General features: G+C 38.5%; 1 protein-coding gene across 11 annotated transcripts in view; it reads left to right on the forward strand.

Annotated features, from left to right (window-relative positions):
- NSD1 (nuclear receptor binding SET domain protein 1) overlaps positions 1-22293 on the forward strand; it is a 133992-nt gene that overhangs the window by 56865 nt on the left and 54834 nt on the right. For 10 of the 11 annotated variants that reach the window (XM_036424009.2, XM_036424004.2, XM_036424011.2 and 7 more), the window contains 7 exons: positions 32-141; positions 2872-2947; positions 8054-8172; positions 9101-9244; positions 13429-13552; positions 18050-18250; positions 20346-20525. In XM_036424009.2, coding sequence (XP_036279902.1) covers positions 32-141; positions 2872-2947; positions 8054-8172; positions 9101-9244; positions 13429-13552; positions 18050-18250; positions 20346-20525 — 954 coding nt within the window. The remainder of the gene's footprint in view (positions 1-31; positions 142-2871; positions 2948-8053; positions 8173-9100; positions 9245-13428; positions 13553-18049; positions 18251-20345; positions 20526-22293) is intronic. The other variant, XM_036424008.2, reaches the window with a different exon arrangement.

A 22293-nucleotide genomic window follows, 5' to 3' on the forward strand; every position in this document is an offset into this window, starting at 1 on the left:
ATCATCTAATAAAAAGATCCATGTATTTCAGGAAATTATGAAAGTAAGCGTCAGAGAAAACCAACTAAGAAACTTCTTGAATCAAATGATTTAGACCCTGGATTTATGCCCAAGAAAGGGGATCTTGGCCTTTCTAAAAAGGTATGTTATTTTAGTCAATTTAAATGCTGAACATATACATAGAACTTATAGAATGCCAGCATACACTTGGTCAATCTGAGAGGTTCTATATTAAGAAACTATTTTGCATTTATGTGGACATGTATAACATTTGGTTTTAGGTTTTCATTACACATGAAAATGAAAAAGCTTTTAAGAATGAGTAAAGCATAAGCTATTCAGAGAAAGATAAATATCACATGATCTCACTCATATGTGGGATATAAGGATCAACATACTTTGATAAACAAAAATAGATCCAGAGACAAATGGCAGGGAAATGGGGGAGTTAGAGAGCAACCAAATTGGTTGTATGCATGCATATTAGCACAACCAATAGACACAGACACTGAGGTGGTTGGGTCTTGCCCAGGGTGGGAATGGCTGAGAGTTGGGTTGGGGGCAGGTGGAAACACGTCAGTTGGGATGAAAAGGAGACATATGTAAAACCTTAGACAATAAAAAAAAAATTTAGGATAGCCCTGACCAGTTTAGCTCAGTGGATAGAGCATCAGCCTGCAGACTGAAGGGTCCCAGGTTCTATTCCAGTCAAGGGCATGTGCCTTGGTTGCAGGCACATTCCCAGTAGGGGGGTGTGCAGGAGGCAGCCGATCGATGTTTCTCTCTCATTGATGTTTCTAACTCTCTATCCCTCTGCCTCTCTCTTCCTCTCTGTAAAAAAATCAATAAAATATATTTAAAAAAAAACCAATAGGATAAAAACAAACAAAAAAAAGATTGATTAAAGTTTGTTTGTTGTAATTAAACATTATACTTAAGGTTTTGAGTTTGCAATCTTGGTTTTTCATTAGCCAAGCAGGCATCGTTAAATAGTAGATGGAAATAGAAAATTATTTTCTAATTCTATAATGGAGGTAAAATATCTTAAGGATACTGATTCTTTAAGAAACATGTGCCAAAACCAGTTTGGCTCAGTGGATAGTGTGTCGGCCTGCGGACTAAAAGGTCCCAGGTTCGATTCCCGTCAAGGGCATGTACCTTGGTTGCGGGCACATCCCCAGTAGGGGATATGCAAGACGCAGCTGATCGATGATTATCTCTCATCGATGTTTCTAACTCTCTATCCTCTCTTCCTCTCTGTAACAAATCAATAAAATATATTTTAAAAAATAATCTGACAGATACTACCTTTAAAAAAAAAAATGTCTTGTGCCCCTTAAGTGTGAGGAATGATTGTTAGAATTTCAGTTGTTGGATGCATAGATTTGCTATTAAATTTTTTTTAAAGAATTTAAGTGCATATTTTAATTCAATAATTTGAGTTTATGAACTTCTTTCTTTAGCAATAGGAAATTCTTATTTTTTTAATCCTACATTAAGGCCTCTTAAGTTTTTGTTGTTGTTTTTTTTTCATTATTTAATACATTTTTATTGATTTTAAAGAGAAAGGGAAAAAGGGATAGAAAAATAGAAACATCAGCTATGAGAGAGAATCATTGACCCACTGCCTCCTACATGCATCCCACTGGGGATCAAGCCTGCAACTCAGGCATGTGACCTTGGCCAGAATTGAACCCAGGATCCTTGAATCCACAGGTTGACACTCTATCCACCTAGCCAATCCAGCTAGGGCAAGGCCTCTTAAGTTTTCACACATCTAGATTAGTATACAAATGTAAATTTTAATTTATTTGTATTATTTTTAATTTCCTTTAAAAAATTAAATTTTTATTGTTGAAAGTATTACATATGTCCTCTTTTTCCACCATTGTCCCCTTCTGGCCTGCCCCCCTCCTCACCACCTTATTGTCTGTGTCCTTGGGTTATCTTATATAATAAAATAGTATATGCAAATTGACCATAACTCTGCTACACCCACCAGTCAATCAGAGCGAGCATGCAAATTAACCACAACCAAGATGGCTGCAGCCACAGAGAGCAGGAGGGAGGCTTGGGTTTCTCTGGCAATGGAAGAAGCCAACCTTTCCGCCTGCTCTAGCTGGCCTAGTGCTTTCTCTCCTGGCTGTGTCTTATTCAAATCATAGCTGTTTTGTAAGATTCTGGAAGAGGTAAATGGGAAGGGTGAGAGAAACTGGAATTCAGTTGAATACTTTGCACATAGAGTGACATTTGCAGTCAGATGATAAATTTAGTAGTATTATACAAGGTGAGTCATGGAGGGCTCACATGAATATGAGGAAAGTAGTATTCTTATTATTAATGTTTGTCCTCACACTTTGGGAACTTCATATCAAGGATGGTATCCATTTTGTTGTCTTTTTATGTTGACTAAATTTTGTTTTATATTAATGATGAAGAAAATTATTTTTGTGGGAAAAATACGTTTTCTTAAAATGAGACTAATTCATACTGTGAATTATTCTTGATATACAACTGTTTTGTCTTAATGTTGCTGTAATTTATATTAATTAGAAAGATATTCCATGATTCATAGTTTTTTAATATAATTCCATCAAGTAAACAACTGTATAAAATCTAATAATTATACATACAACTTTAAGAATGGAGATTTTAAATACAGGGTAGAATAGAACTGAGAGAGTGAGTCTTTGGGTACATAACCTTTCTCTTCTCCCACTTTAGAGCTATATTCTGTATCTACATTTGGAGCATTTTAAAAAAAAAAAATCTGAAGTTTCCATTAAATCAGGATTCTGTATCTAGCAGTAGACTGGTCAGCTTTCGGTATATACTATAAAGTGTTTATTTCATGTTACATTTTACTTGTAGTGTTATGAAGCTGGTCACTTGGAGAATAACATTACTGAATCATGTGCTGCATCTCATTCTAAAAAGTTTGGTGGAGGTGAGTATTTATGACATTTAAAAAACATAATGCAAAGAAAGAGTGTGAAGCACCTTGTCAGTTAGCTAGAAAAGTTAGGTATGTAGGGAAGGTCAGTGAGGTGGAAAGTTTAAAGACTTGTTTGCCCAAAATATGCATACTAAAAAACTATGCACAACACTAGAAAATTATATCACTTTCAGCTTGATCTGAAATTAGTTAAATGGAATTAGAATTATATTACTGTAGCCATGGCCATTTTGGCTCAGTGCATAGAATGTTGGCCCATGCAATTACGGTTTGTGCGAGAGAAAACTAATTGATGTGTCTCTCACATTAATATTTCTCTCTCCCTCTCTTGCTCTGTCTAAAAATCATTGGGAAAATGTCCTTGGGTGGGCATTAACAACAACAACAAAATGAATTATATTAGCTTAAGGAAATGTTAGGAACAGTAGAATAAAATTAGCTTCTTAATTTTTAAAAAAAATAATTCTCCCGAATGCATCATTTTTTTTTGTTTTGGTTCAATTTTTGTTTCTATAGGACAGAAAATATGGACTCTGAATTGAGAGGGAAATTATAAATCATCTAAGCCAGTCTTTGACAAATAGTTTGTTTCTTTTTTATCACATTATAACCTGAGCATATGCTTGAAAAAGAGAGCTTACATTTGCACCTAGTCCATCATGGTTACTTCTTCTTCTTCTTTTTTTTTTTAATATACCGTATTTTTCGGACCATAAGACGCACTTTTTTCCCCCCAGAAGTGGGGGGAAAAAGTCCCTGCGTCTTATGGTCCAAATATAGCCTACACATATACTTTAAAAAAAAAGTTTTTTTACTTGCCCGGCTCTGTGTGGTCTCTATGTGCTTGCCCAGCTCTAAAATGGTTCTAAATGCTGCTGTTTACTTTACAGGGTTGATTACATGTGTTTATGACTGTGATGTTGGGTTTTAATGCACGTAAAATATTTTAGGACACTATTTGTTTCAGAATCTTTTTTTATTCATTTCCCTTCTCTAAAAACTGGTGCGTCTTATGGTCCAGAGCGTCTTATGGTCCGAAAAATGCGGTATATTTTATTGATTTTTTACAGAGAAAAAAGAGAGAGGGATAGAGAGCTAGAAACATTGATGAGAGAATCATTGATCAGTTGCCTCTTGCACACCCCCTACTGGGGATGTGCCCACAACCAAGGTACATGCCCTTGACCGGAATCCACAGGCCGATGCACTATCCACTGAGCCAAACCGGTTTCAGCTGTGGTTACTTCTTAAGGGCTTTGGAATATTTTCAATTAAATAGTAAGAGATTTAGAGGCCCAGTACACAAAATTCATGCATGGGTTGGGTCCCTAGGCCTGGATGGTGATCAGGGCTGATTGGGGCCTTCCTTCAGCACACAGGTGGAATGGACAGTCCTTCATTCAATTATGGATATAATTGTTAGAGTTGAAGCAATTACTCTACCAGGTCCCTTGCATAGGACTATTACTACTAATCCATCTAAAGCATTATAAAGAGTTAGAATATCCTATATAATAAAGAGGTAATATGCAAATTGATCCTCACATTCTTGCACAAGATGGCCACCCTCATGTGGTCAAAGATGGCTGTCTCCATGTGGTTAAAGATAGCTGCCCTAAGATGGCCAGCAGGGGAGGGCAGTTTGGGGCAACCAGGCTGGCAGGGGAGGGTGATCGGGGTGATAGGGGAACATTTAGGTGCCGATCAGCTTGGCAGGGGTGTGGTTACGGGGTGATCAGGCTGGTCGGCAGGCGAGTGATTGGGAATCAGCAGTTCCGGATTGTGAGTGATGTCCAACTGCTGGTATGGGATCAGGCCTAAACCAGCAGTCAGACATCTCCCAAGAGGTCCCAGATTGGAGAGGGTGCAGGCTGGGCTGAGGGACACTCCCCCTCCCAAGTGCACAAATTTTGTGCACCAGGTCTCTAGTCTATATAGTCTATATATAAAAGTCTAATATGCAAAGTGTCCCCTAGGGAGTTTGACTGGGAGGCCAGGATTTCCATTGCTTGCTATGATGTGCACTGACCACCAGGGGGCATCACAGAAAGAAGGAAGGCCCCGATCACCAACCAGGCCTAGGGACCCTACCCAAGCATGAATTCTGTGCACTGGGCCTCTAGTTATTAATATTATCTATTTTATAGAAGAAAAATGAACATGAAAGAGATGGCAGTATTAGAGAACTATATCCAGACTCAACTAAATTCATTGCTACACTACTGTGTTGTTATCCACCCCAGATTTTCTCCAGGCTAGTTTTTTTAATCACTTTGATAATTTGTCTGGCAATGACATTTATTGATTATTATAATTCCTGAGATATTAGCCCAGATTTGTGCCCACTGCATCAGATGTGGTCTGCCAGAAAAGGGTATCATGGGAGGATTATATTTCACATAGTATTAAATGCATACTTTTTTAAAACCCAACTTTCTTTTTAAAATATATTTTTTATTGATTTCAGAGAGGAAGAGAGAGAAAATCAACGATGAAAGAGAAACATTGATAGGTTGCCTCCTGGACGCCCCCTACTGGGGATTGAGCCTGCAACCCGGGCATGTACCCTTGACAGAATCAAACCGAGGACCCTTCAATCCCCAGGGTGGTTCTCTATCCACTGAGCCAAACCTTCTAGGGCCACAATTCTTTAAATGTGTTGTGTGATTATTAAGTTTTCTAGTAAGTAAATGTAGCAATATGTTAGATTATTTTAACCTTGGGTACAATTGCAATTCTTAGGTTTATCAACTTGCTTGCTTGCTTTTTTTGTTGTTGTTGTTCTCACTGGAGAATTTTTAAAAATTGATTTTTAGAAGAAGTGGGAAGGAGGGTTAGAGAGAACTAATGGGTGGGAAGGAGAGAGAGACATCAATGTGAAAGAGACACATTGATTGGCTGCCTCCCTCACCTGCTGATGCTCCAATTGCTTGGCAACACTGGTCAGGGCTACTTGCTTGCTTTTTAAAAAAAATTGCTTACAAAATAATATTAGCTCTTATATTTTCATATTTATTTATTTATTTATTTATTTGTAAAACATACAACTTGCACTTTATTCTTTGTATATTTCACTTAAATTTTTCTTCTTGTGCCCTGGCCAGTTTGGCTAAGTGGATAGAGAGCATTGGCTTTCGAACTGAACAGTCTCAGGTTCGATTCCGGTCAAGGGCACGTGCCTGGGTTTTGGGCTTGACCCGCAGTAGGAGGGATGCAGGAGGCAGCGGATCAATGATTCTCTCTCATCATTGATGTTTCTATCTCTCCTCTTTCCTTCCTTTCTGAAATAAATAAAAATCTATATTTAAAAAATTTGTGTGTGTTATTTTTAATTTTTCTGCTTGTGAGAATTTTGGACCTTCTGTCATTACATTACCTCTTTATTTAGTCTTAGACTATCAGAATCATTGATGGCACATCTTCATTTCCATTATGCAGTCCAAGAAAGAACTAAGGCAGTTTTCCAAAGTCCAGACTCCGCTGATACCTAGCTTAAATATCTTGAGTGAATCAACTCTTTAGATTCCTCTTGATGTTTCTATAACAAAGATTTAAAGTATGTGTAATAGAAAATGAGAGACTGCAGTTTCATTTTCTTTTCTTTTTTTTTAATATATTTTATTGATTTTTCACAGAGAGGTACATGCCCTTGACCGGAATCGAACTCGGGACCTTTCAGTCCCCAGGCCGACGCTCTATCACTGAGCCAAACCGGTTTCAGCATGCAGTATCATTTCCTAAATATGTCAGTTAGATCACACTTTCACTTTTTGTTGAATGTTCAAGGTTATAGTACCACTGTATGAATATATGAATATTCTTTTTCCCTTTCCGCTATGCCAAATTTTATATTTATTTTTTGTTAATCCTTACCTGAGAATATTTTTCCATTGAGTATTGGAAAGAATTTAAGGGAGGGGGAGAGAAATAGAGAAACATTAATGTGAGAGACATATCACTTGGTTGGCTCCTGCACACACCTCAACCAGGGCCAGGGATCAAGGCTACAACTTAGGTATGTGCCCTTGACCGGAATTGAACCCAGAACCCTTTAATCTGATGCTCTATTCACTGTGCCAAACCCACTAGGGCTAAGCCAGATTTTATATATGTCAACTTTCCATCTTAAGCCATACATTGGTATAATTTACTATCTTTACTTTTGGAAGCCAAGTTTTAATATTTTGGTCTGACTATATACGTAAATGTATTTTTTCCTCATGTATGGCATATTAAAGTGCTTTGAGGAACTAGGAAGTCTTTTATTTCAGCCATGCCGCACGCGTAGTGATTTTCAATCTGTGTGCCACAAGTATTTTTAAAATATGTAATACCTATTTTAGTCTGGGGCATTGACCTCTTTTCCTTAGATTGTTTAAAAACTAAAATAGCCGAAACCGGTTTGGCTCAATGGATAGAGCGTCAGCTTGGGGACTGAAGGGTCCCGGGTTCGATTCCGGTCAAGGGCATGTACCTTGGTTGCAGGCACATCCCCAGTAGGGGGTGTGCAAGAGGCAGCTGATCGATGATTCTCTATCATCGATGTTTCTAACTCTCTATCTCTCTCCCCTCCTCTCTGTAAAAAATCAATAAAATATATTTTAAAAAAATAAAAAATAAAAAAATAAAATAAAAGCCAATAGCCAACACAATAATAGCTGTCTGGTGAATGAATCAAAATTATTCCTTTTTTTTGTTTTGTAAGATCCACAAAAAATATATAATACATTTTTTGGTGTGCTGCAGAATTTTAGTAATTAGTCTGTGTGTGCCATGAGATGAAAAAGGTTGGAAATTGCTGTTGTAGAATGAAATTGCTTTAGTAACTTACCTTTACACTTAATATTTAATCTATATGAGACAGAATTTGTACATTTGTAGCTAATTTCCCAACTACTTATGCAGTCATTGGTAAGTCTCTTTACCTCTCTGCCCCTGGTTTCTTCATCTACAAAGTTGGAGAATGAAACACTAAATTTAAGGTTAGTTTTTACTCTTAACATTCCGTAATTGTATGAGGTTTCTTTTAGTTGACGATAGGAGTTCTTGGACATGGTTATCATTCACTAGCAGGTAACGCTTATTTTTCTGTCATAGGCACTACCAAGATATTTGATAAACCACGAAGGCGAAAACGACAAAGGCATGTTATTGCTAAGATGCATTGTAAAAGAGTGAAAAATGAAGACTCGTCAAGAGAAACTCCAGGCTCAGAGGTATTACTCTGTTCCTAATCTTTTGATGTTCCAAAGTGAAGCTACTTTTCGCAGTGGAGGCCACATTCCTCTTTCCCTTGAGTTTAATAGTATTCTCCTGAAATGGCTAATGGATATAAGGAATCCTAGAGAAAAAGGATAGCCTGATCCTAGTAAAAGTCAGACAAGGCACATATGGCATCTGTAGGGTGTGACCTTTTTACAAGATCATATTGTATGCTCTAGGTGTCAGATGAAATTTCACGTTTCATCATGAAATTTCTAAAAACCAAAGAACACAATAGCTAGTAACCATATAATCCAAATGTTGCCCTTTAAAAAGGTTGAGACTGCTGCAGTTAGGGGGAACATTCATTTGCTTATTTTTTAAGACCATCCATTGCTTAATTTTAGAATAAAATTTGTAAATATCAGTTTTTAGGAAATAGAGATAGATTTAAAACAATCTTTTGAGGAGCATCAGTGTAGTCATTGATGCTAGATCTGGCTTTTATAACTCAGGTTAAAAGAGCCTTAGAACAAGTCAGGCCAGCATCATCATACATTATAATAAAGATTGTTTCTTTCCAGGATGATTTGAATAGAATGCCCAAGAGGGGCATTATTTAGGAAACACTGATCTTGGAAGGACAAATAAGTAATCAAATAAACTTAAGAATGTTTTCTCTCCCTTAGTGAACCCTTAAAATGGAACAGCTCAAAAAGTTCCAGTGGAACAGCCTCAGAGCAGTTAGTGGCAGGGCATGAGGCGCCCACTACCCGCCCAATCACAGCAGGGTTAGAACTAACATTGCATGCAGTCCGCCCGCGTGATTGGCTGAACATCTGTAAGTGCTTAATGGCTAGACAAATAGCAGTCCAGAGGGAGGGGGTCAGATGGAAGAGACATCAATAATGCAGATATGGGACATAATTTTTTCTTTGCAAGGGAGAACTGATGACACACAGGATGGCTGCAAGTCTCAAGGAGGCTGTTGAAGAGGGCATAGAAAACGACCATGGGATGCCTGCATCTAAAAAACTGCAGGGTGAACGAGGTGGAGGAGCTGCACTCAAGGAGAACGTTTGTCAGGTAGAAAATGTCCACTTGCCTTCTGATTGCATGCTTATCTTTTAAGAGAAGCCCTTTCCATTTTTTGATGGCCAGTTCATTATTAGGATAATTTTATTGAATGATTCCAGTTCAGTCGCTTCCCTTTAAGGATTTAACTCTTCTCCCTCCACACAAAAAGAGAAAGTAAGAGAAGTATATAATGTTGGTGAACCACTTGCCTCTTGTTGCCCATAAGTAGATGACCTGAAATAGGTCTCAAATGGGAGGAGAGAATCTGTGAATCTGTGGTTGCTCACTCAAAGATAATTTTCCTGTACCTCTCAAGGCGTGAGAATCTTTGGGTTTCTAAGGAATTCCAAGGGTAATTTTTGCTATAAGATTTGTTTAAAAAACAAATGTTATAGCAAATGTTTTTTGCTTTAAAGTAGTAACTTTAGAGGACCTACCATTTATATAATTTTAGAGACCCAACTCACTGCCTATATTTTGCTAATTAATTAATAAATGTTTATACAGTATTTACTATGTTTTAAGCATTGTCCCAAACAGTATAGATATTACATCATGTCATATTGATTACAATAATCTTATTAGGTAGATTATTATCATTATTAACCTCATTTTATACTTGAGGAAACAGGAACAAAAATATGTTAAATAGTGAAGCCACAATATAAACCCAGGCAATCTGCGTTTAGAGTCTTAACCAAACCACTGTGTTGTATTGCCTATTTATGAGATATGACTCTGTTGTTTTCAGAGCCTTTATTTATTTGACTTGGAAGTAGAGTCAATTAAATGATTGTTTTGTTTATGTTCTCTCTTTATGATCATGATTTACCTTTATAAATTCTTAAAAATTAGCATATAAAAATTTTGAAGATATTTGTTTGTTTGTTTTTGTTTTATTCGTAACTGAAATAGCTAAAAAAATAAAACTAACCCAAGCCAATATAATTTCAACTCAGTTTCTTTGTTCATTTTCACTATTGGGTATACATACACACACACACACACACACACACACACACACACACACACACACATTTTGATCAAAGAGGGTTGACCATATTCAGACCAGCTCCCAAACACAGGGTTAGTCCTCAGAGACTTATACCCACAAAGATTATTAACAGAAAATGATAAGTGAAATTATGGTGACTCAGTGGTCTTGGCTTGTTAAGATCAGTCTTTGTTTAAAAATGTTTTCCTTGTGTAATTTACTAATAGTGCCTCATTTTACTCTCAAGTGTCCCACTTTGAAAAATACAGTATTTGTCCATTTTTATGTATGCATAGTGGATAATGGGAGAGCCAAACGTTTGAGACTAGTTTAGACTACAAGTTGATTAAGATCTTGAGATCCCCTCATAATCTCTAGTTGCCTCTGGCCTTACTCCCTGCTAAAGTTCTACTCAATCGTTTATTTTATGTTAAGTGACCAAGACCTTTTCTATTTCTTTGGGTTCCTAAAGATAGTAGATTTACCTAGCCACATGTTCCCTCTCTTCTCTTACAGAATAAGTATAAAGCTTTTTTTTTTTTTTTTTTTTTTTTTTTTGCTAATCACTATGGGAAAACTAGTCAAGATTTGGGAAGGGTAAAAAGTAACAAATATTCGGAATTTGCAGAATTTTCATAAATCTTCAAATGTTTTCAGAGCAACAGATCTAGACTGATCTTACTTCTTAAGGCCCTATCTTAAGTGGCACCCTGTCTTAGATGAGATCATTTGAGAAAGATGATATCTCTCTTTAAAAAAATATATATATATTTTATTGATTTTTTTTACAGAGAGGAAGAGAGAGGGATAGAGAGTTAGCAACATCGATGAGAGAGAATCATCAATTAGCTGCCTCTTGCACACCTCCTACTGGGGATGTTCCCGCAACTAAGGTACATACCCTTGACCAGAATTAAACCTGGGACCTTTCAGTCCACAGGCCGACTCTCTATCCACTGAACCAAACCGATTTCGGCATCTCTCCTTTTAAAACAAAAAATATTTTTATTGATTTTAGAGAGGAAGGGAGAGGGAGAGATAGAAACATCGATGATGTGAGAGGATCATCGATTGACTGCCTCCTGCATGCCCCCTATTGGGGATCGAGCCTGCAACCAAGGCATGTGCCCTTGACTGGTATCGAAACTAGGATCCTTCAGTCTGCAGGCCAATGCCCTATCCAGTAAGCCAAACCAGCCAGAGAAAAGATGATATCTCTTTTATCTCAAGGGTTGTTTGTATCTCAAGGGTTGTTCAAACCTTAATTGGAGCTCTTTTAGAACAGTTGTGACCTAAGTCTAGCTAGCTAGTATCTCTTGTTGAACCTTTGCAGTAGTCTTCTCAATTGTTTCTTTGCTTCGTTTCTCATCTTTCTACTTTCTATTTTTTGAAAAAATTTATCTTTACTGTTAAAAGTATTAGAGATGTCCCCCTTTCCCTCCCTTTGACTCCTTCCTCCCTACTCTTACCCTCTTTCCAGGCCTTTACCACATGGTTGTGCATATGTTATTTGATTAATCTCTTCCTTCCTCCCTGCTTCCCTTCTCCTGCTTCCCTCTACGAATTGCCAATCTGTTAAATGCTTTCATGTCTCTGGATTTAGTTTGTTTGTCACATTTAAGTGAGATCATGTGATATTTGTCTTTTTCTGACTGGCTCACCATAATACTCTGTTGTCTCAAAGGGTAAGAGAGCCTTCTTTTTTACAACTGCATGGTATTCCACTGTGTAAATATAACAGCTTTTAAAAATATGTTTTTATATAAAAATATAAAGAATATATTTATCCACTCTACTGATGGACATTTGGACTGTTTCCAGATCTTAGCTACTGTAAATAGTGCTGCTATTGTAAATATTTTCTTTCTTTAAAAAAAAATATTTTTATTGATTTCAAAGAGGGAGAGAGAAATAGAAACATCAGTGAGAAAGAAAATCATTGATTGGCTGCCTCTGCAATCTGGGCATGTGCCCTTGACTGTAATCGAAACTGGGACCCTTCAGTCCACAGTCTAACACTATCCATTGAGCCAAACCGGCTAGGGCCATGGTCGGCAAACTGGCTTGCGATCAAATGCAGCTCTTTGGCCCCTTGAGTGTGGCTCTTCCACAAAATACGACAGCCTAGGTGAGTCTATTTTGAAGAAGTGGTGTTAGAAGAAGTTTAAGTTTAAAAAACTTGGCTCTCAAAAGGAATTTCAGTCATTGTATTGTTGATATTTGGCTCTGTTGACTAATGAGTTTGCCAACTACTGGGCTAGGGTGTAAATATTTTCTTTCTGATTGTTGTTTTGGGTTTCTTAAGATATATTCCCAGATCAGTTTTCTATTCTTAAACTAATTTTCCATGTAGCAATCACAAGGATCTGTTTTTAAATGAGTAACTGATTTTAGCCTTCCCTTAGTAAAGCTATCTAATGCAACACCTAAAATCTGAAACTCTGTACCATAATCAGTAAGGTCACATAATCAGGCCTTTGCCTCTCTTGTACCTCATTTTCTACCACTTACAACTTTTGTTGACTTTGGTTCCATGACACTGGCTTTCCTTGTGCTTCTCAGACATGCCATGGTTTTTTTCTATTTGTGGATTTTCTGTTCTTGCTGCTTTCCTGGCCCTTCCTTCACATCAAATGGCTGACTTGTCATTCAGAGATAATCTGAGCAGCTACTCACCCAGTCCAAAGTATCTATTTGAATTTTCTACCTTTAATTCTCTACAATAATGCTTCTCATGTCTGATATATTTTCTGTTTAAGTTTTTACTTGTATTTTCTATCCTTAGAATATAAGAACCGTAAGAACCAGGTATTTTGTGCTACCTGGTAAACATTAAATATTGCATGAATGGTTGGTGGGATTTCCTGTTTCTGGCAAAGCTACTTATTAATCTTTGCCTTCTTAAGGCCTTCTTGGGATTTTTAAAAACCTTTTTCTATAGCCCTAACCAGTTTGGCTCAGTGGATGGAGCATCGCCCCAGGGTTCAATTCTGGTCAAGGGCACATGTCTGGGTTGGGGGCTCAGTCCCCATTAAAAGGGTATGCAGGAGGCAGCTGATCAGTGATTCTCTCATCATTGATGTTTCTCTCCCTCCCCTCACCTTCCTCTTTGAAATCACTAAAAATATTAAAAAAAAAAAAAAAGACAAAAACAACAACACTTTTTCTATAGACAGATCTGTTTTCTTTTTCTTAACAGAACTGTGAGAAATTGGGTGAGCTGCTGTTATGTGAGGCTCAGTGCTGTGGGGCTTTCCACCTGGAGTGCCTTGGATTAACTGAGATGCCCAGAGGAAAATTTATCTGCAATGAATGTCGCACAGGTAAAGTTAGATATAGAGGGATCTTCTTCCAAAGAAGGTTTGAGTTTTATGTTTTTCATTTATAGGAGACACTGTTTTGTAACAATACTGAGCTATTTGCTAGTGACAGAGATAGCTGCTATGCAGTCTTTGCCCTCAGAAGAGCTTCCAAATTTGTAATGAATGTAGCATAATGTAGTGCAAAAGTGTTGTAATGGAGATATTAGTACATTTAAAATGCTGTGTGAATAAAGATGAGATGGTACCATAGGAGATACCTGAGTTTGGCTTTAAAAGAGAAATAGAAATTGGTGTGGAGATGGGAAGGACAGAGGGCCTACTAATGAAATTAGAGAATATTTGTTGTGTGTGAACTGTAGATCATTGCTTTTAGAATTAAGATATTTTAGGAAAGAGGCACTGCTTAGTGAAAGGAAGGCTTCTGGGCTACTGGTTATTATTTATATTTCTTGATTAGAGGCCCAGTACACAAATTTGTGCATGGGTTGGGGTCCCTCAGCCTGACAGGCGATAGCAGGGGTGGGGGTGGGGGCTAATTGGGGCCATGAGAGCTTGGTGGTGGGGAAGGGCTGCAAGAGGTTCCAATCGGGGCTGGCAGGCTGGGGGGGAGGGACCATGGAAGGTTGGCCAGCCATGGGAGGTTGGCTGTAGGATCGTACTGACCATCAGGAGGCAGCTCCTGCATTGAACATCTGTCCCCTGTGGTCAGTGCATGTCAAAGCGACCAGTCAACTGGTCATTTAGTCATTCAGTCACTTAGGCTTTTGTATATATAGATGTGAGGGGTGATTGCATAAGCATATTTACTTCATGATTATTTATAAACTAGAGGCCCATTGCATGAAATCGTGCATGGGTGGGGTCCAGCCAGCTTGGCCCTAATCAGGGCAGATTGAGGCCGGACCTATTGGGAGGAGGAGACAGCAGAAGGTTGGCTGGCCAGAACTGCCCCAATGGGGCCAATTAGGGCTGAGCCAGCTGGGGGAGGGTCTGCACGCAATTGGCTGGTGTGCTCTGCCTCCAATTGGTGGAGATGGGGCTGTGGGCTATGGGCAGTGAGTTGGCTGGCCCCACCCACAATTGGGGGAGGAGCTGGCTGGGAGGAGGAGTCAGGGGCAGTTGGCCAATAGCCTTGCCTCTGATTGGGGTTGGGGGGCCCATGTGGGGTGGGGCTGGGTAGGGAGAGGGGCTGCAGGAGGTTGGTTGCCCAGCCCCGTTCCCTATAGCAAGCAGTTTTGTGGCCTTAGCATATCTCTCTATATAAAAGTCTAAGTGGCCAAACAATTGGTCAGTGGGTTGCTATGATATGCACTGACCACCAGGGGTCAGATGCTCAATGCAGGAGCTGACCCCTGGTGGTCAGTGTGCTCCCACAGCCAACCTCCCACAATCCTTCCCCCCAGTCAGCTGTCTGTGTGTCGTGTCTCCCCCCCCCCCCCCCCCCACAGCCCCGATGGCCAGCCAGGTTGAGGGACCTCACCCATGCATGAATTCATGTACCAGACCTCTAGTCATCAGCATATTATGCGTTGATTGGCTGAGTGGCTAACTAGTCGGACAGACACTTATATTAGGCTTTTATTATCTCTAGAGGCCCAGTGCATGAAATTTGTGCACGGGAGGTGGGTGTGAAGCCACAGGAGTGGGGTGTAATAATCAGGGCAGATGTGGCAAAAAGACAAGATCCAGGAGATTGTCGAGTGAATAGAGGCTGTTGTATTTACTGTGATAAATGGTTCACTTTTTGCTAGAGAGTGCCACATTAAAATAGGATGAAGGTGAATGGGTAGAATAGATACTATTTTCTTACAGACACTTGATTTCAATGGAAAAGAGGGCAGTAGGTGATGTGAGGATATTATAGGGTCAAAAGGAAGAACAGCTTGAGTGTCATAGGATGAGGGTTAAGAACTGTGTAGGGAAGTAAATATCCTACGAGGAGAGTGAATAACTGGTAGGGACAGTCACAGATAGGAGAGGATAAGAGATGAAAGGTAAAATGGGAATGTATCATGCAGCTGTGAGAGAGGAGAAGGAAGCTAACGCAGTTTTTCCTTGGCTTGGTGAGAAAGAGAAGATGTTTTTAACGGGAAGAGAAAAGTAAGTTTAGAGTAGGTCCTGTGGGAAATGAGACAGAACTGACTGGTGTCTGTAAATAGATGGCCATGTTCTTTCATCTTCATGCTGCCACCTTTGGTGGGGAAAGCTAGAGGACAAGATAGTTGTTGGGTTATTTGTCAAATCTTTTTTTTATTTTGTAAGGACATTTATTGAGTAAATTACAGAGGTAGAAAAAGTAATACATACCCAGAAGAAATGGGCTTAGGAAACAAGTTATAGAGGTAAAGGAAGGGCATTGGAGCTTGGGAGTGAGAAAGCTACTGTACCTGGGGGAGAAGGAAAGAAAGGGATGGGCATGCTTCCCAGAGAGGGCCTATTTTGTCAGATTTTAGAAAAATCTTTTTTTAAAATGTATTTTATTGTTTTTTTAGAGAAAAAGGGAGAGGGAAAGAGAGTTAGAAACATCGATCCACTGAGCCAAACCGGTCAGGGCTAGAAAGATCTTTTTTGTGCCAATGATCCAATTTTCCTAGTTTATATTATTATATTAATATTCTCTGGCTTCAAAGGAGGGGATAGGGGTTGGAAGTTGAAACTGTCTCCAATCATGCCTATGTAATGAGTCATCCATCAAAACCCAAAAGAATGGAGCTCCGAGAGCTTCTGGGTGAACATACGGAGATTCGGGGAGAATGGTGTGCTTGGAGAGAGCATGGACTCTCTGAGCCCTTTCCCCATTCCTTGCCCTATGCAGCTCTTCCATCAGTGGTTCTCAGCCTTTCTAATGCCGCAACCCTTTAATACAGTTCCTCACGTTGTGGCGACCCCCAACCATAAAAATATTTTTGTTGCTACTTCATTACTGTAATTTTGCTACTGTTATGAATCATAATGTAAATATTGTGTTTTCAGATGGTCTTAGGCAGCCCTGCTAGTGCTTTTCAACCTGTGGGTCATGAACCGCTGCTGTAGAGCCTAAGGCCATCGGAAAACACATATATTTACATTAGGATTCATTAACAGTAGCAAAATTACAGTAATGAAGTAGCAGCAAAAATATTTTTATGGTTGGGGGTCACCACAACATGAGGAACTGTATTAAAGGGCCGTGGATTTAGAAAGGTTGAGAACCACTGAAACTGTTCCTGAGTTACAGTAAACACTCGATTTTTTTTGGACCTTGATTTAACAGATTGAATTTAAGGGACTAAATTTCAGGTCCATATGTCACATGTGAAAATTAGCAGCCTGTTAATTTTAAAACGCGTTTAACCAAGATTTGCTTATAATTAAATTAATAGATTATTTGTTGTTGTTATTAATTTACTGTTGTTTTTTAACGTATTTTAACAAATAGGCCATATGTTGGGGAAAAAACACTGTAGTAATATTGCTGACATAAATAAATATTATTTATCTACAACTATAGTCTATATATTTAAATCCAAGAGTCACCACTTGTAAACAATGTTTGGGGAATGTTTAGCACATGATCACACTGCATCTTAAATGATAATTGTTTTTGGATCTGTTATCTGTGATGTGACTTTCTGCAGCAGTTTTGTTGTTGTTAATCCTCACCTAAGGATTTTTCCACTGATTTTTTTAATTTTTACTTTTTTTAAGAGAGATTGGAAGGGAGGGGACGGGGGTCAGAGACATCTGTGTTAGAAGGACACATCAATTGGTTGCCTTCCACACATGCCTGGCTCTGCAGCAGGTTTAATGTCTGATGTTCCAGTATGAATTAAGCCCGAGTATGTGCAGTTGTTTACTAGCAGTGACTGGTGAATGCACTCATTTACTAGATCTATTCAGTATAAATTTAAAATTACAGTAATACGTATAGAAAACTTTCTGTGAAATTAAACTTTTCACACATACTTAATTGCACAAATATGTCTACATAAGTAAAAGCAGGTAAACTCACTTTTGTCTAATTTTTAACACATGCATTCGGAAAACCTACTTTATTATATAACAGTCTTTTGGCTTTAATGGACACCCCCAGTAAGCACCATGTTTCCCTGAATCCTGTGAGCTGCTCTAGCAAATTAATTTAACTCAAGAAGGGGATCGTGGGAACCCTTAGATTTATAGTTAGTTGTTCAAAAGTACAGGTGACAATCTGAACTCAGCAATAATTGGTGTCTGAAGGGGGCATGTACATGACAGTTTAATAGGACTGAGCTCTTAACCTGTGGGATCTGATGTTATCTCCAGGTAGATATTGTCAGAATTGATTTGAATTATAGGGCAGCGAGATGTTGTAGAATTGCCTTTTGAGGTGGGAACACATCCTACACCCAACATCTCCCCCAATCCCAGATGGAATGTGGTACAGGATTATGTATTCACTAAATTTGTAGCTAATGGTTTAGCATTGGATGGATTCTTGAATTGGTATTATTTGTTAACTTTTTTCTCTTTTCCTAGGAATCCATACCTGTTTTGTATGTAAACAGAGTGGGGAAGATGTTAAAAGGTGCCTTCTGCCCTTGTGTGGAAAGTTTTACCATGAAGAGTGTGTCCAGAAGTACCCACCCACTGTCATGCAGAACAAGGGCTTTCGGTGCTCCCTCCACATCTGTATAACCTGTCATGCTGCTAATCCAGCCAGTGTTTCTGCATCTAAAGGTATGGCTTGTGAACCAATGTAATTGTGAACTTTCAGTGGCAATGTATGTTTCCAGATGCCACGTGGCATGTCGCTTCATGTCCTCCAGCTTTTGTCAGAGTACCAGTATTTTATGAGAGAGACAGAGTAATGGATTAGTTAGGTAGCCATCACATTGTATTCTATGGAGCACTAACATTATGTGGTTGTTTTAAATACTGGATTTTGTGTCTTCATCCCCTTATCTACTCCATTACACCATAGTATATTCTCCTGTGGACCCTTTATATCTGCAGTTGTCAGATGTGATATCATTTAGACATGCATGTAGATCAGAATTGAGGTTTTTGTTTTGTGTTGATTTGCTTTTGTTTGTTTATTTGTTTTTTAATGGGAACACCTATCTTGAAAGTCTTTTTCTGCTTCATAGGTGGAACTATATGTGCATGTAGATAACTTAAGAGCTTTTTTTTTTTTTTTTAATATATTTTATTGATTTTACACAGAGAGGAATTGAGAGTGATAGAGAGTTAGAAATGTCGATGAGAGAGATACATCGACCAGCTGCCTCTTGCACACCCCCTACTGGGGATATGCTCGCAACCAAGGTATGTGCCCTTGACCGGAATCGAGTCCGGGACCTTTCAGTCCGCAGGCCGATGCTCTTATTCACTGAGCCAAACCGGTTTCGGCAAGAGCTTTTTTTTTTATTATTGATTTCAGAGAGGAAGGGTGAGAGAGATGGGGAGAGAGGTAGAAACATCAATGATGAGAGAGAATCATTGATCAACTGCCTCCTGCACACCCCCTACTGGGGATCGAGCCCGCAACCCAGGAATGTGCCCTTGACCAGAATCAAACCCAGAACCCATCAGTTCCTAGACTGAAGCTCTGTCCACTGAGAAAAACTGACCAGGGCTTGTTTTATTTTTGTTAAAATTAATGGGATATTGTTCCCATTATTATTATTATTATTATTATTATTATTAAAGTGAGAGGGAGGGGAACAGAGAGAGAAAAACGTCAATGTGAGAAGACACATCAACTGGTTGACTCCTGCACCCATCCTGACCAGGGCCTGGGATTGAACCCACAACCTAGGTATATACCCATTACTTGGAATGGAACCCTATGATCCTTCAGTCTGAGAGCTTGTGCTCTAAGCACTGAACAAACCAGCCAGGGAGATAACTCAAGTTTTTAAATCTGTTCCTAATGAGAAAACAGTCATTGTTTCTGTTCAGTAGTAGTGAATCTCTTACTGGTCGTCTTTTTTTGTTGTTGTAAATCCTCACTTGAGAATAGTTTTTCCATTGAATTTTAGAAAGAGTAGTGGAAGGAAGAGGGAGAGACCAAAAGACTTACTGAATGGTGCCTCCTGCAGGGGAACCAGGTTCAATTTCAGGTACCTGGGTTGCACACTGGCCAGGGCAGTCTTGCCTTCTATCTTTTAAGCAGATTGGCAATACCTTTGGTAAGTTCATTTCCAGGCCCTGTAGATCTCATTAGTCTTAAGCATAGTAATTTAACATGCTTGATCAAAATTGCAGTTTAAACATTAGGTACCTTCCTGTTTTCAGTTATTATTATAGGTTAGGTGACTTGGTGAAGTATTTAGAGGATATAGTTCATCTAAAAGGGGTAAAGGAGTTCATTCAAGAATCACAGCACCAGGTAACAAAAGCAGGCGAGAGTCTACCTGCCAGCTGTCTTTGTTCTGGTAGTTCACATCTCTACATCCCATTTAGTTCTCAAGTGATTCCAGGTTTCCTAGGAGGAGGGCAGTGGTTTGAAAAGGGCTTTCCTTGGTGAGAAATACTGGGAATTGATGTCCTGAATTAGTGATAACATAGCAGAACTTTCAAACTTGGGTTTGTTCTCCAATAAGGAGAGGGTTAGTTTTTATTTTGAATAATGACTTGATTTTTATTAAAATGTTAAAAAATTAAAGCACTAAAGAAAAAGACAGGAAAAAGGAGTCAGAATCACTCTTAGAAAATGAGGTGATGCTGTCAACTGGTAATGTATAAGTTTGAATAACTCACATTTTAAGTATTTAATCTCTCCGTGTGTTTTTTTGTTCTTCCCTGGTTTTCCTGATTCTCATGGTTTTAGGTCGTCTCATGCGATGTGTCCGCTGCCCTGTGGCATACCATGCCAATGACTTCTGTCTAGCTGCTGGGTCAAAAATACTTGCATCTAATAGTATCATCTGTCCAAATCACTTTACACCCAGGCGGGGCTGCCGAAATCATGAGCATGTCAACGTTAGCTGGTGTTTTGTATGCTCAGAAGGTAAGACTTCATTTCTTGATGTATGAATAGTGTAAAAAGACAGTAGTGTGTGTGTGTGTGTGTACACACACTTTTAAATTCTCAACTGAGGATATGTTTGCATTGATTTGAGAAAGAGAGGAAGGTGGGGGGTGGGAAAAAGAGAGCAACTCCAAAGTGAGAAACATCAGTTGCCTCCTGTCACTCCCCAACCAGCAATCAAACCCAAACCGTTAGGTATGTGTCCTGACCAGAAATCGGACCCACAGCCTTTTGGTTTATGGGACTATGCTCCAACCAACTGAGCCACTCAGCCAGGGCAGGTTAATACAATACTTAAATTGCAACAAAAAGTTTTCTTCACGTCGCCACTGCAAGAAATACCGGGAATTGATATCCTGAATTAGTGATAACATAGCAGAAATTTCAAACTTGGGTTTGTTCCCCTATAAGGAGAGGGTTAGTTTTTATTTTGAATAATGACTTGATTTTTATTAAAATGTTAAAAAATTAAAGCACTAAAGAAAAAGACAGGAAAAAGGCGACAGAATCACTCTTGGAAAATGAGGAGATGTCAAATGGTACAAACTTCTAATTATAGTACTAATAATTTGGGAGGATAGAATGAAAAGCATGGTGACTATAGTTAACAATATTGTATTATATAGTTGAAAGTTAAGATAATAGATCTTAAAAGTTCTCCACCACCAAAACAAACAAACAAATGTAACTATGATATGATGGATGTGTTATCTAATTTATTGTGGTAATCTTTAAATAATAATATACGTATGCCAGGACCGGTTTGGCTCAGGGGATAGAGCGTAAGCCTGCAGACTGAAAGGTCCCAGGTTCGATTCCGGTCAAGGGCATGTATCTTGGTTGCGGGCACATCCCCAGTAAGGGTTGTGCAAGAGGCAGCTGATCCATAATTCTCTCTCATCGATGTTTCTAACTCTCTATCCCTCTCTCTTCCTCTCTGTAAAAAATCAATAAAATATATTTAAAAATTATAATATATACATATATCAGGTCATTATGCTATACACTTTAAACTTATAAAATGTTATATGTAAACTATATCTCAATAAAGTTGGAAAATGAAGAAGAGGAAAATAAAAAAGAATGAAAAAACAAACCCCAAATCACCTGAGTCTCACCATCAGAAAAAAAAACCCATTGTTTAATATTAAGTGATATTACTTCAGATATGTCCATATAACTGGATAGAAGCAATTCTAGAAGATGATATCCTAGTATAATTGTGTGTGTTTGGTTTTTAATTTTACATGAATTTAAATGGAAGAAACAAGGAGAAAGTGGAGAGATTTATGAATTCCCTACTATCATGGATATTAATATGTAACTAAAAGGTCTTATAAAGTGGAGGAAGAAGTAATTTTATATCCTTTATATACAATTTAAAAATATTTATCTTTTAAAATAGAGTCAGTATTATCCTTATACGGTTTCTTTTTATGATTTTTGCTAGCTAAGTGGAGGATTTAATATTCATTGCTGGTCCACTTACTGTGGTGGTTATTCTGAATTTTTCTCTTGATTTTCTGAATGTCTAAGAAGGACCCACAGGTGCTATAATTCTCTATTTGAGGTTGTTTGGCATTTACCTGTATACTAGAAGCATATTTTGGGTTACTTTACCTTTGTACTAGAAGCACATGCTGCCTCATTATAAATGTTTAGGCTACATGTGTGTGTTTTTTAAGACTACTGTGGACATTGCTCCACTGTCTTCTACTGTTGAAGATGGCACCAGTTTTCTTAACCA

Source organism: Pipistrellus kuhlii, unplaced genomic scaffold, assembly GCF_014108245.1.
Source record: "Pipistrellus kuhlii isolate mPipKuh1 unplaced genomic scaffold, mPipKuh1.p scaffold_m20_p_8, whole genome shotgun sequence".
Lineage (NCBI taxonomy): Eukaryota > Metazoa > Chordata > Mammalia > Chiroptera > Vespertilionidae > Pipistrellus > Pipistrellus kuhlii.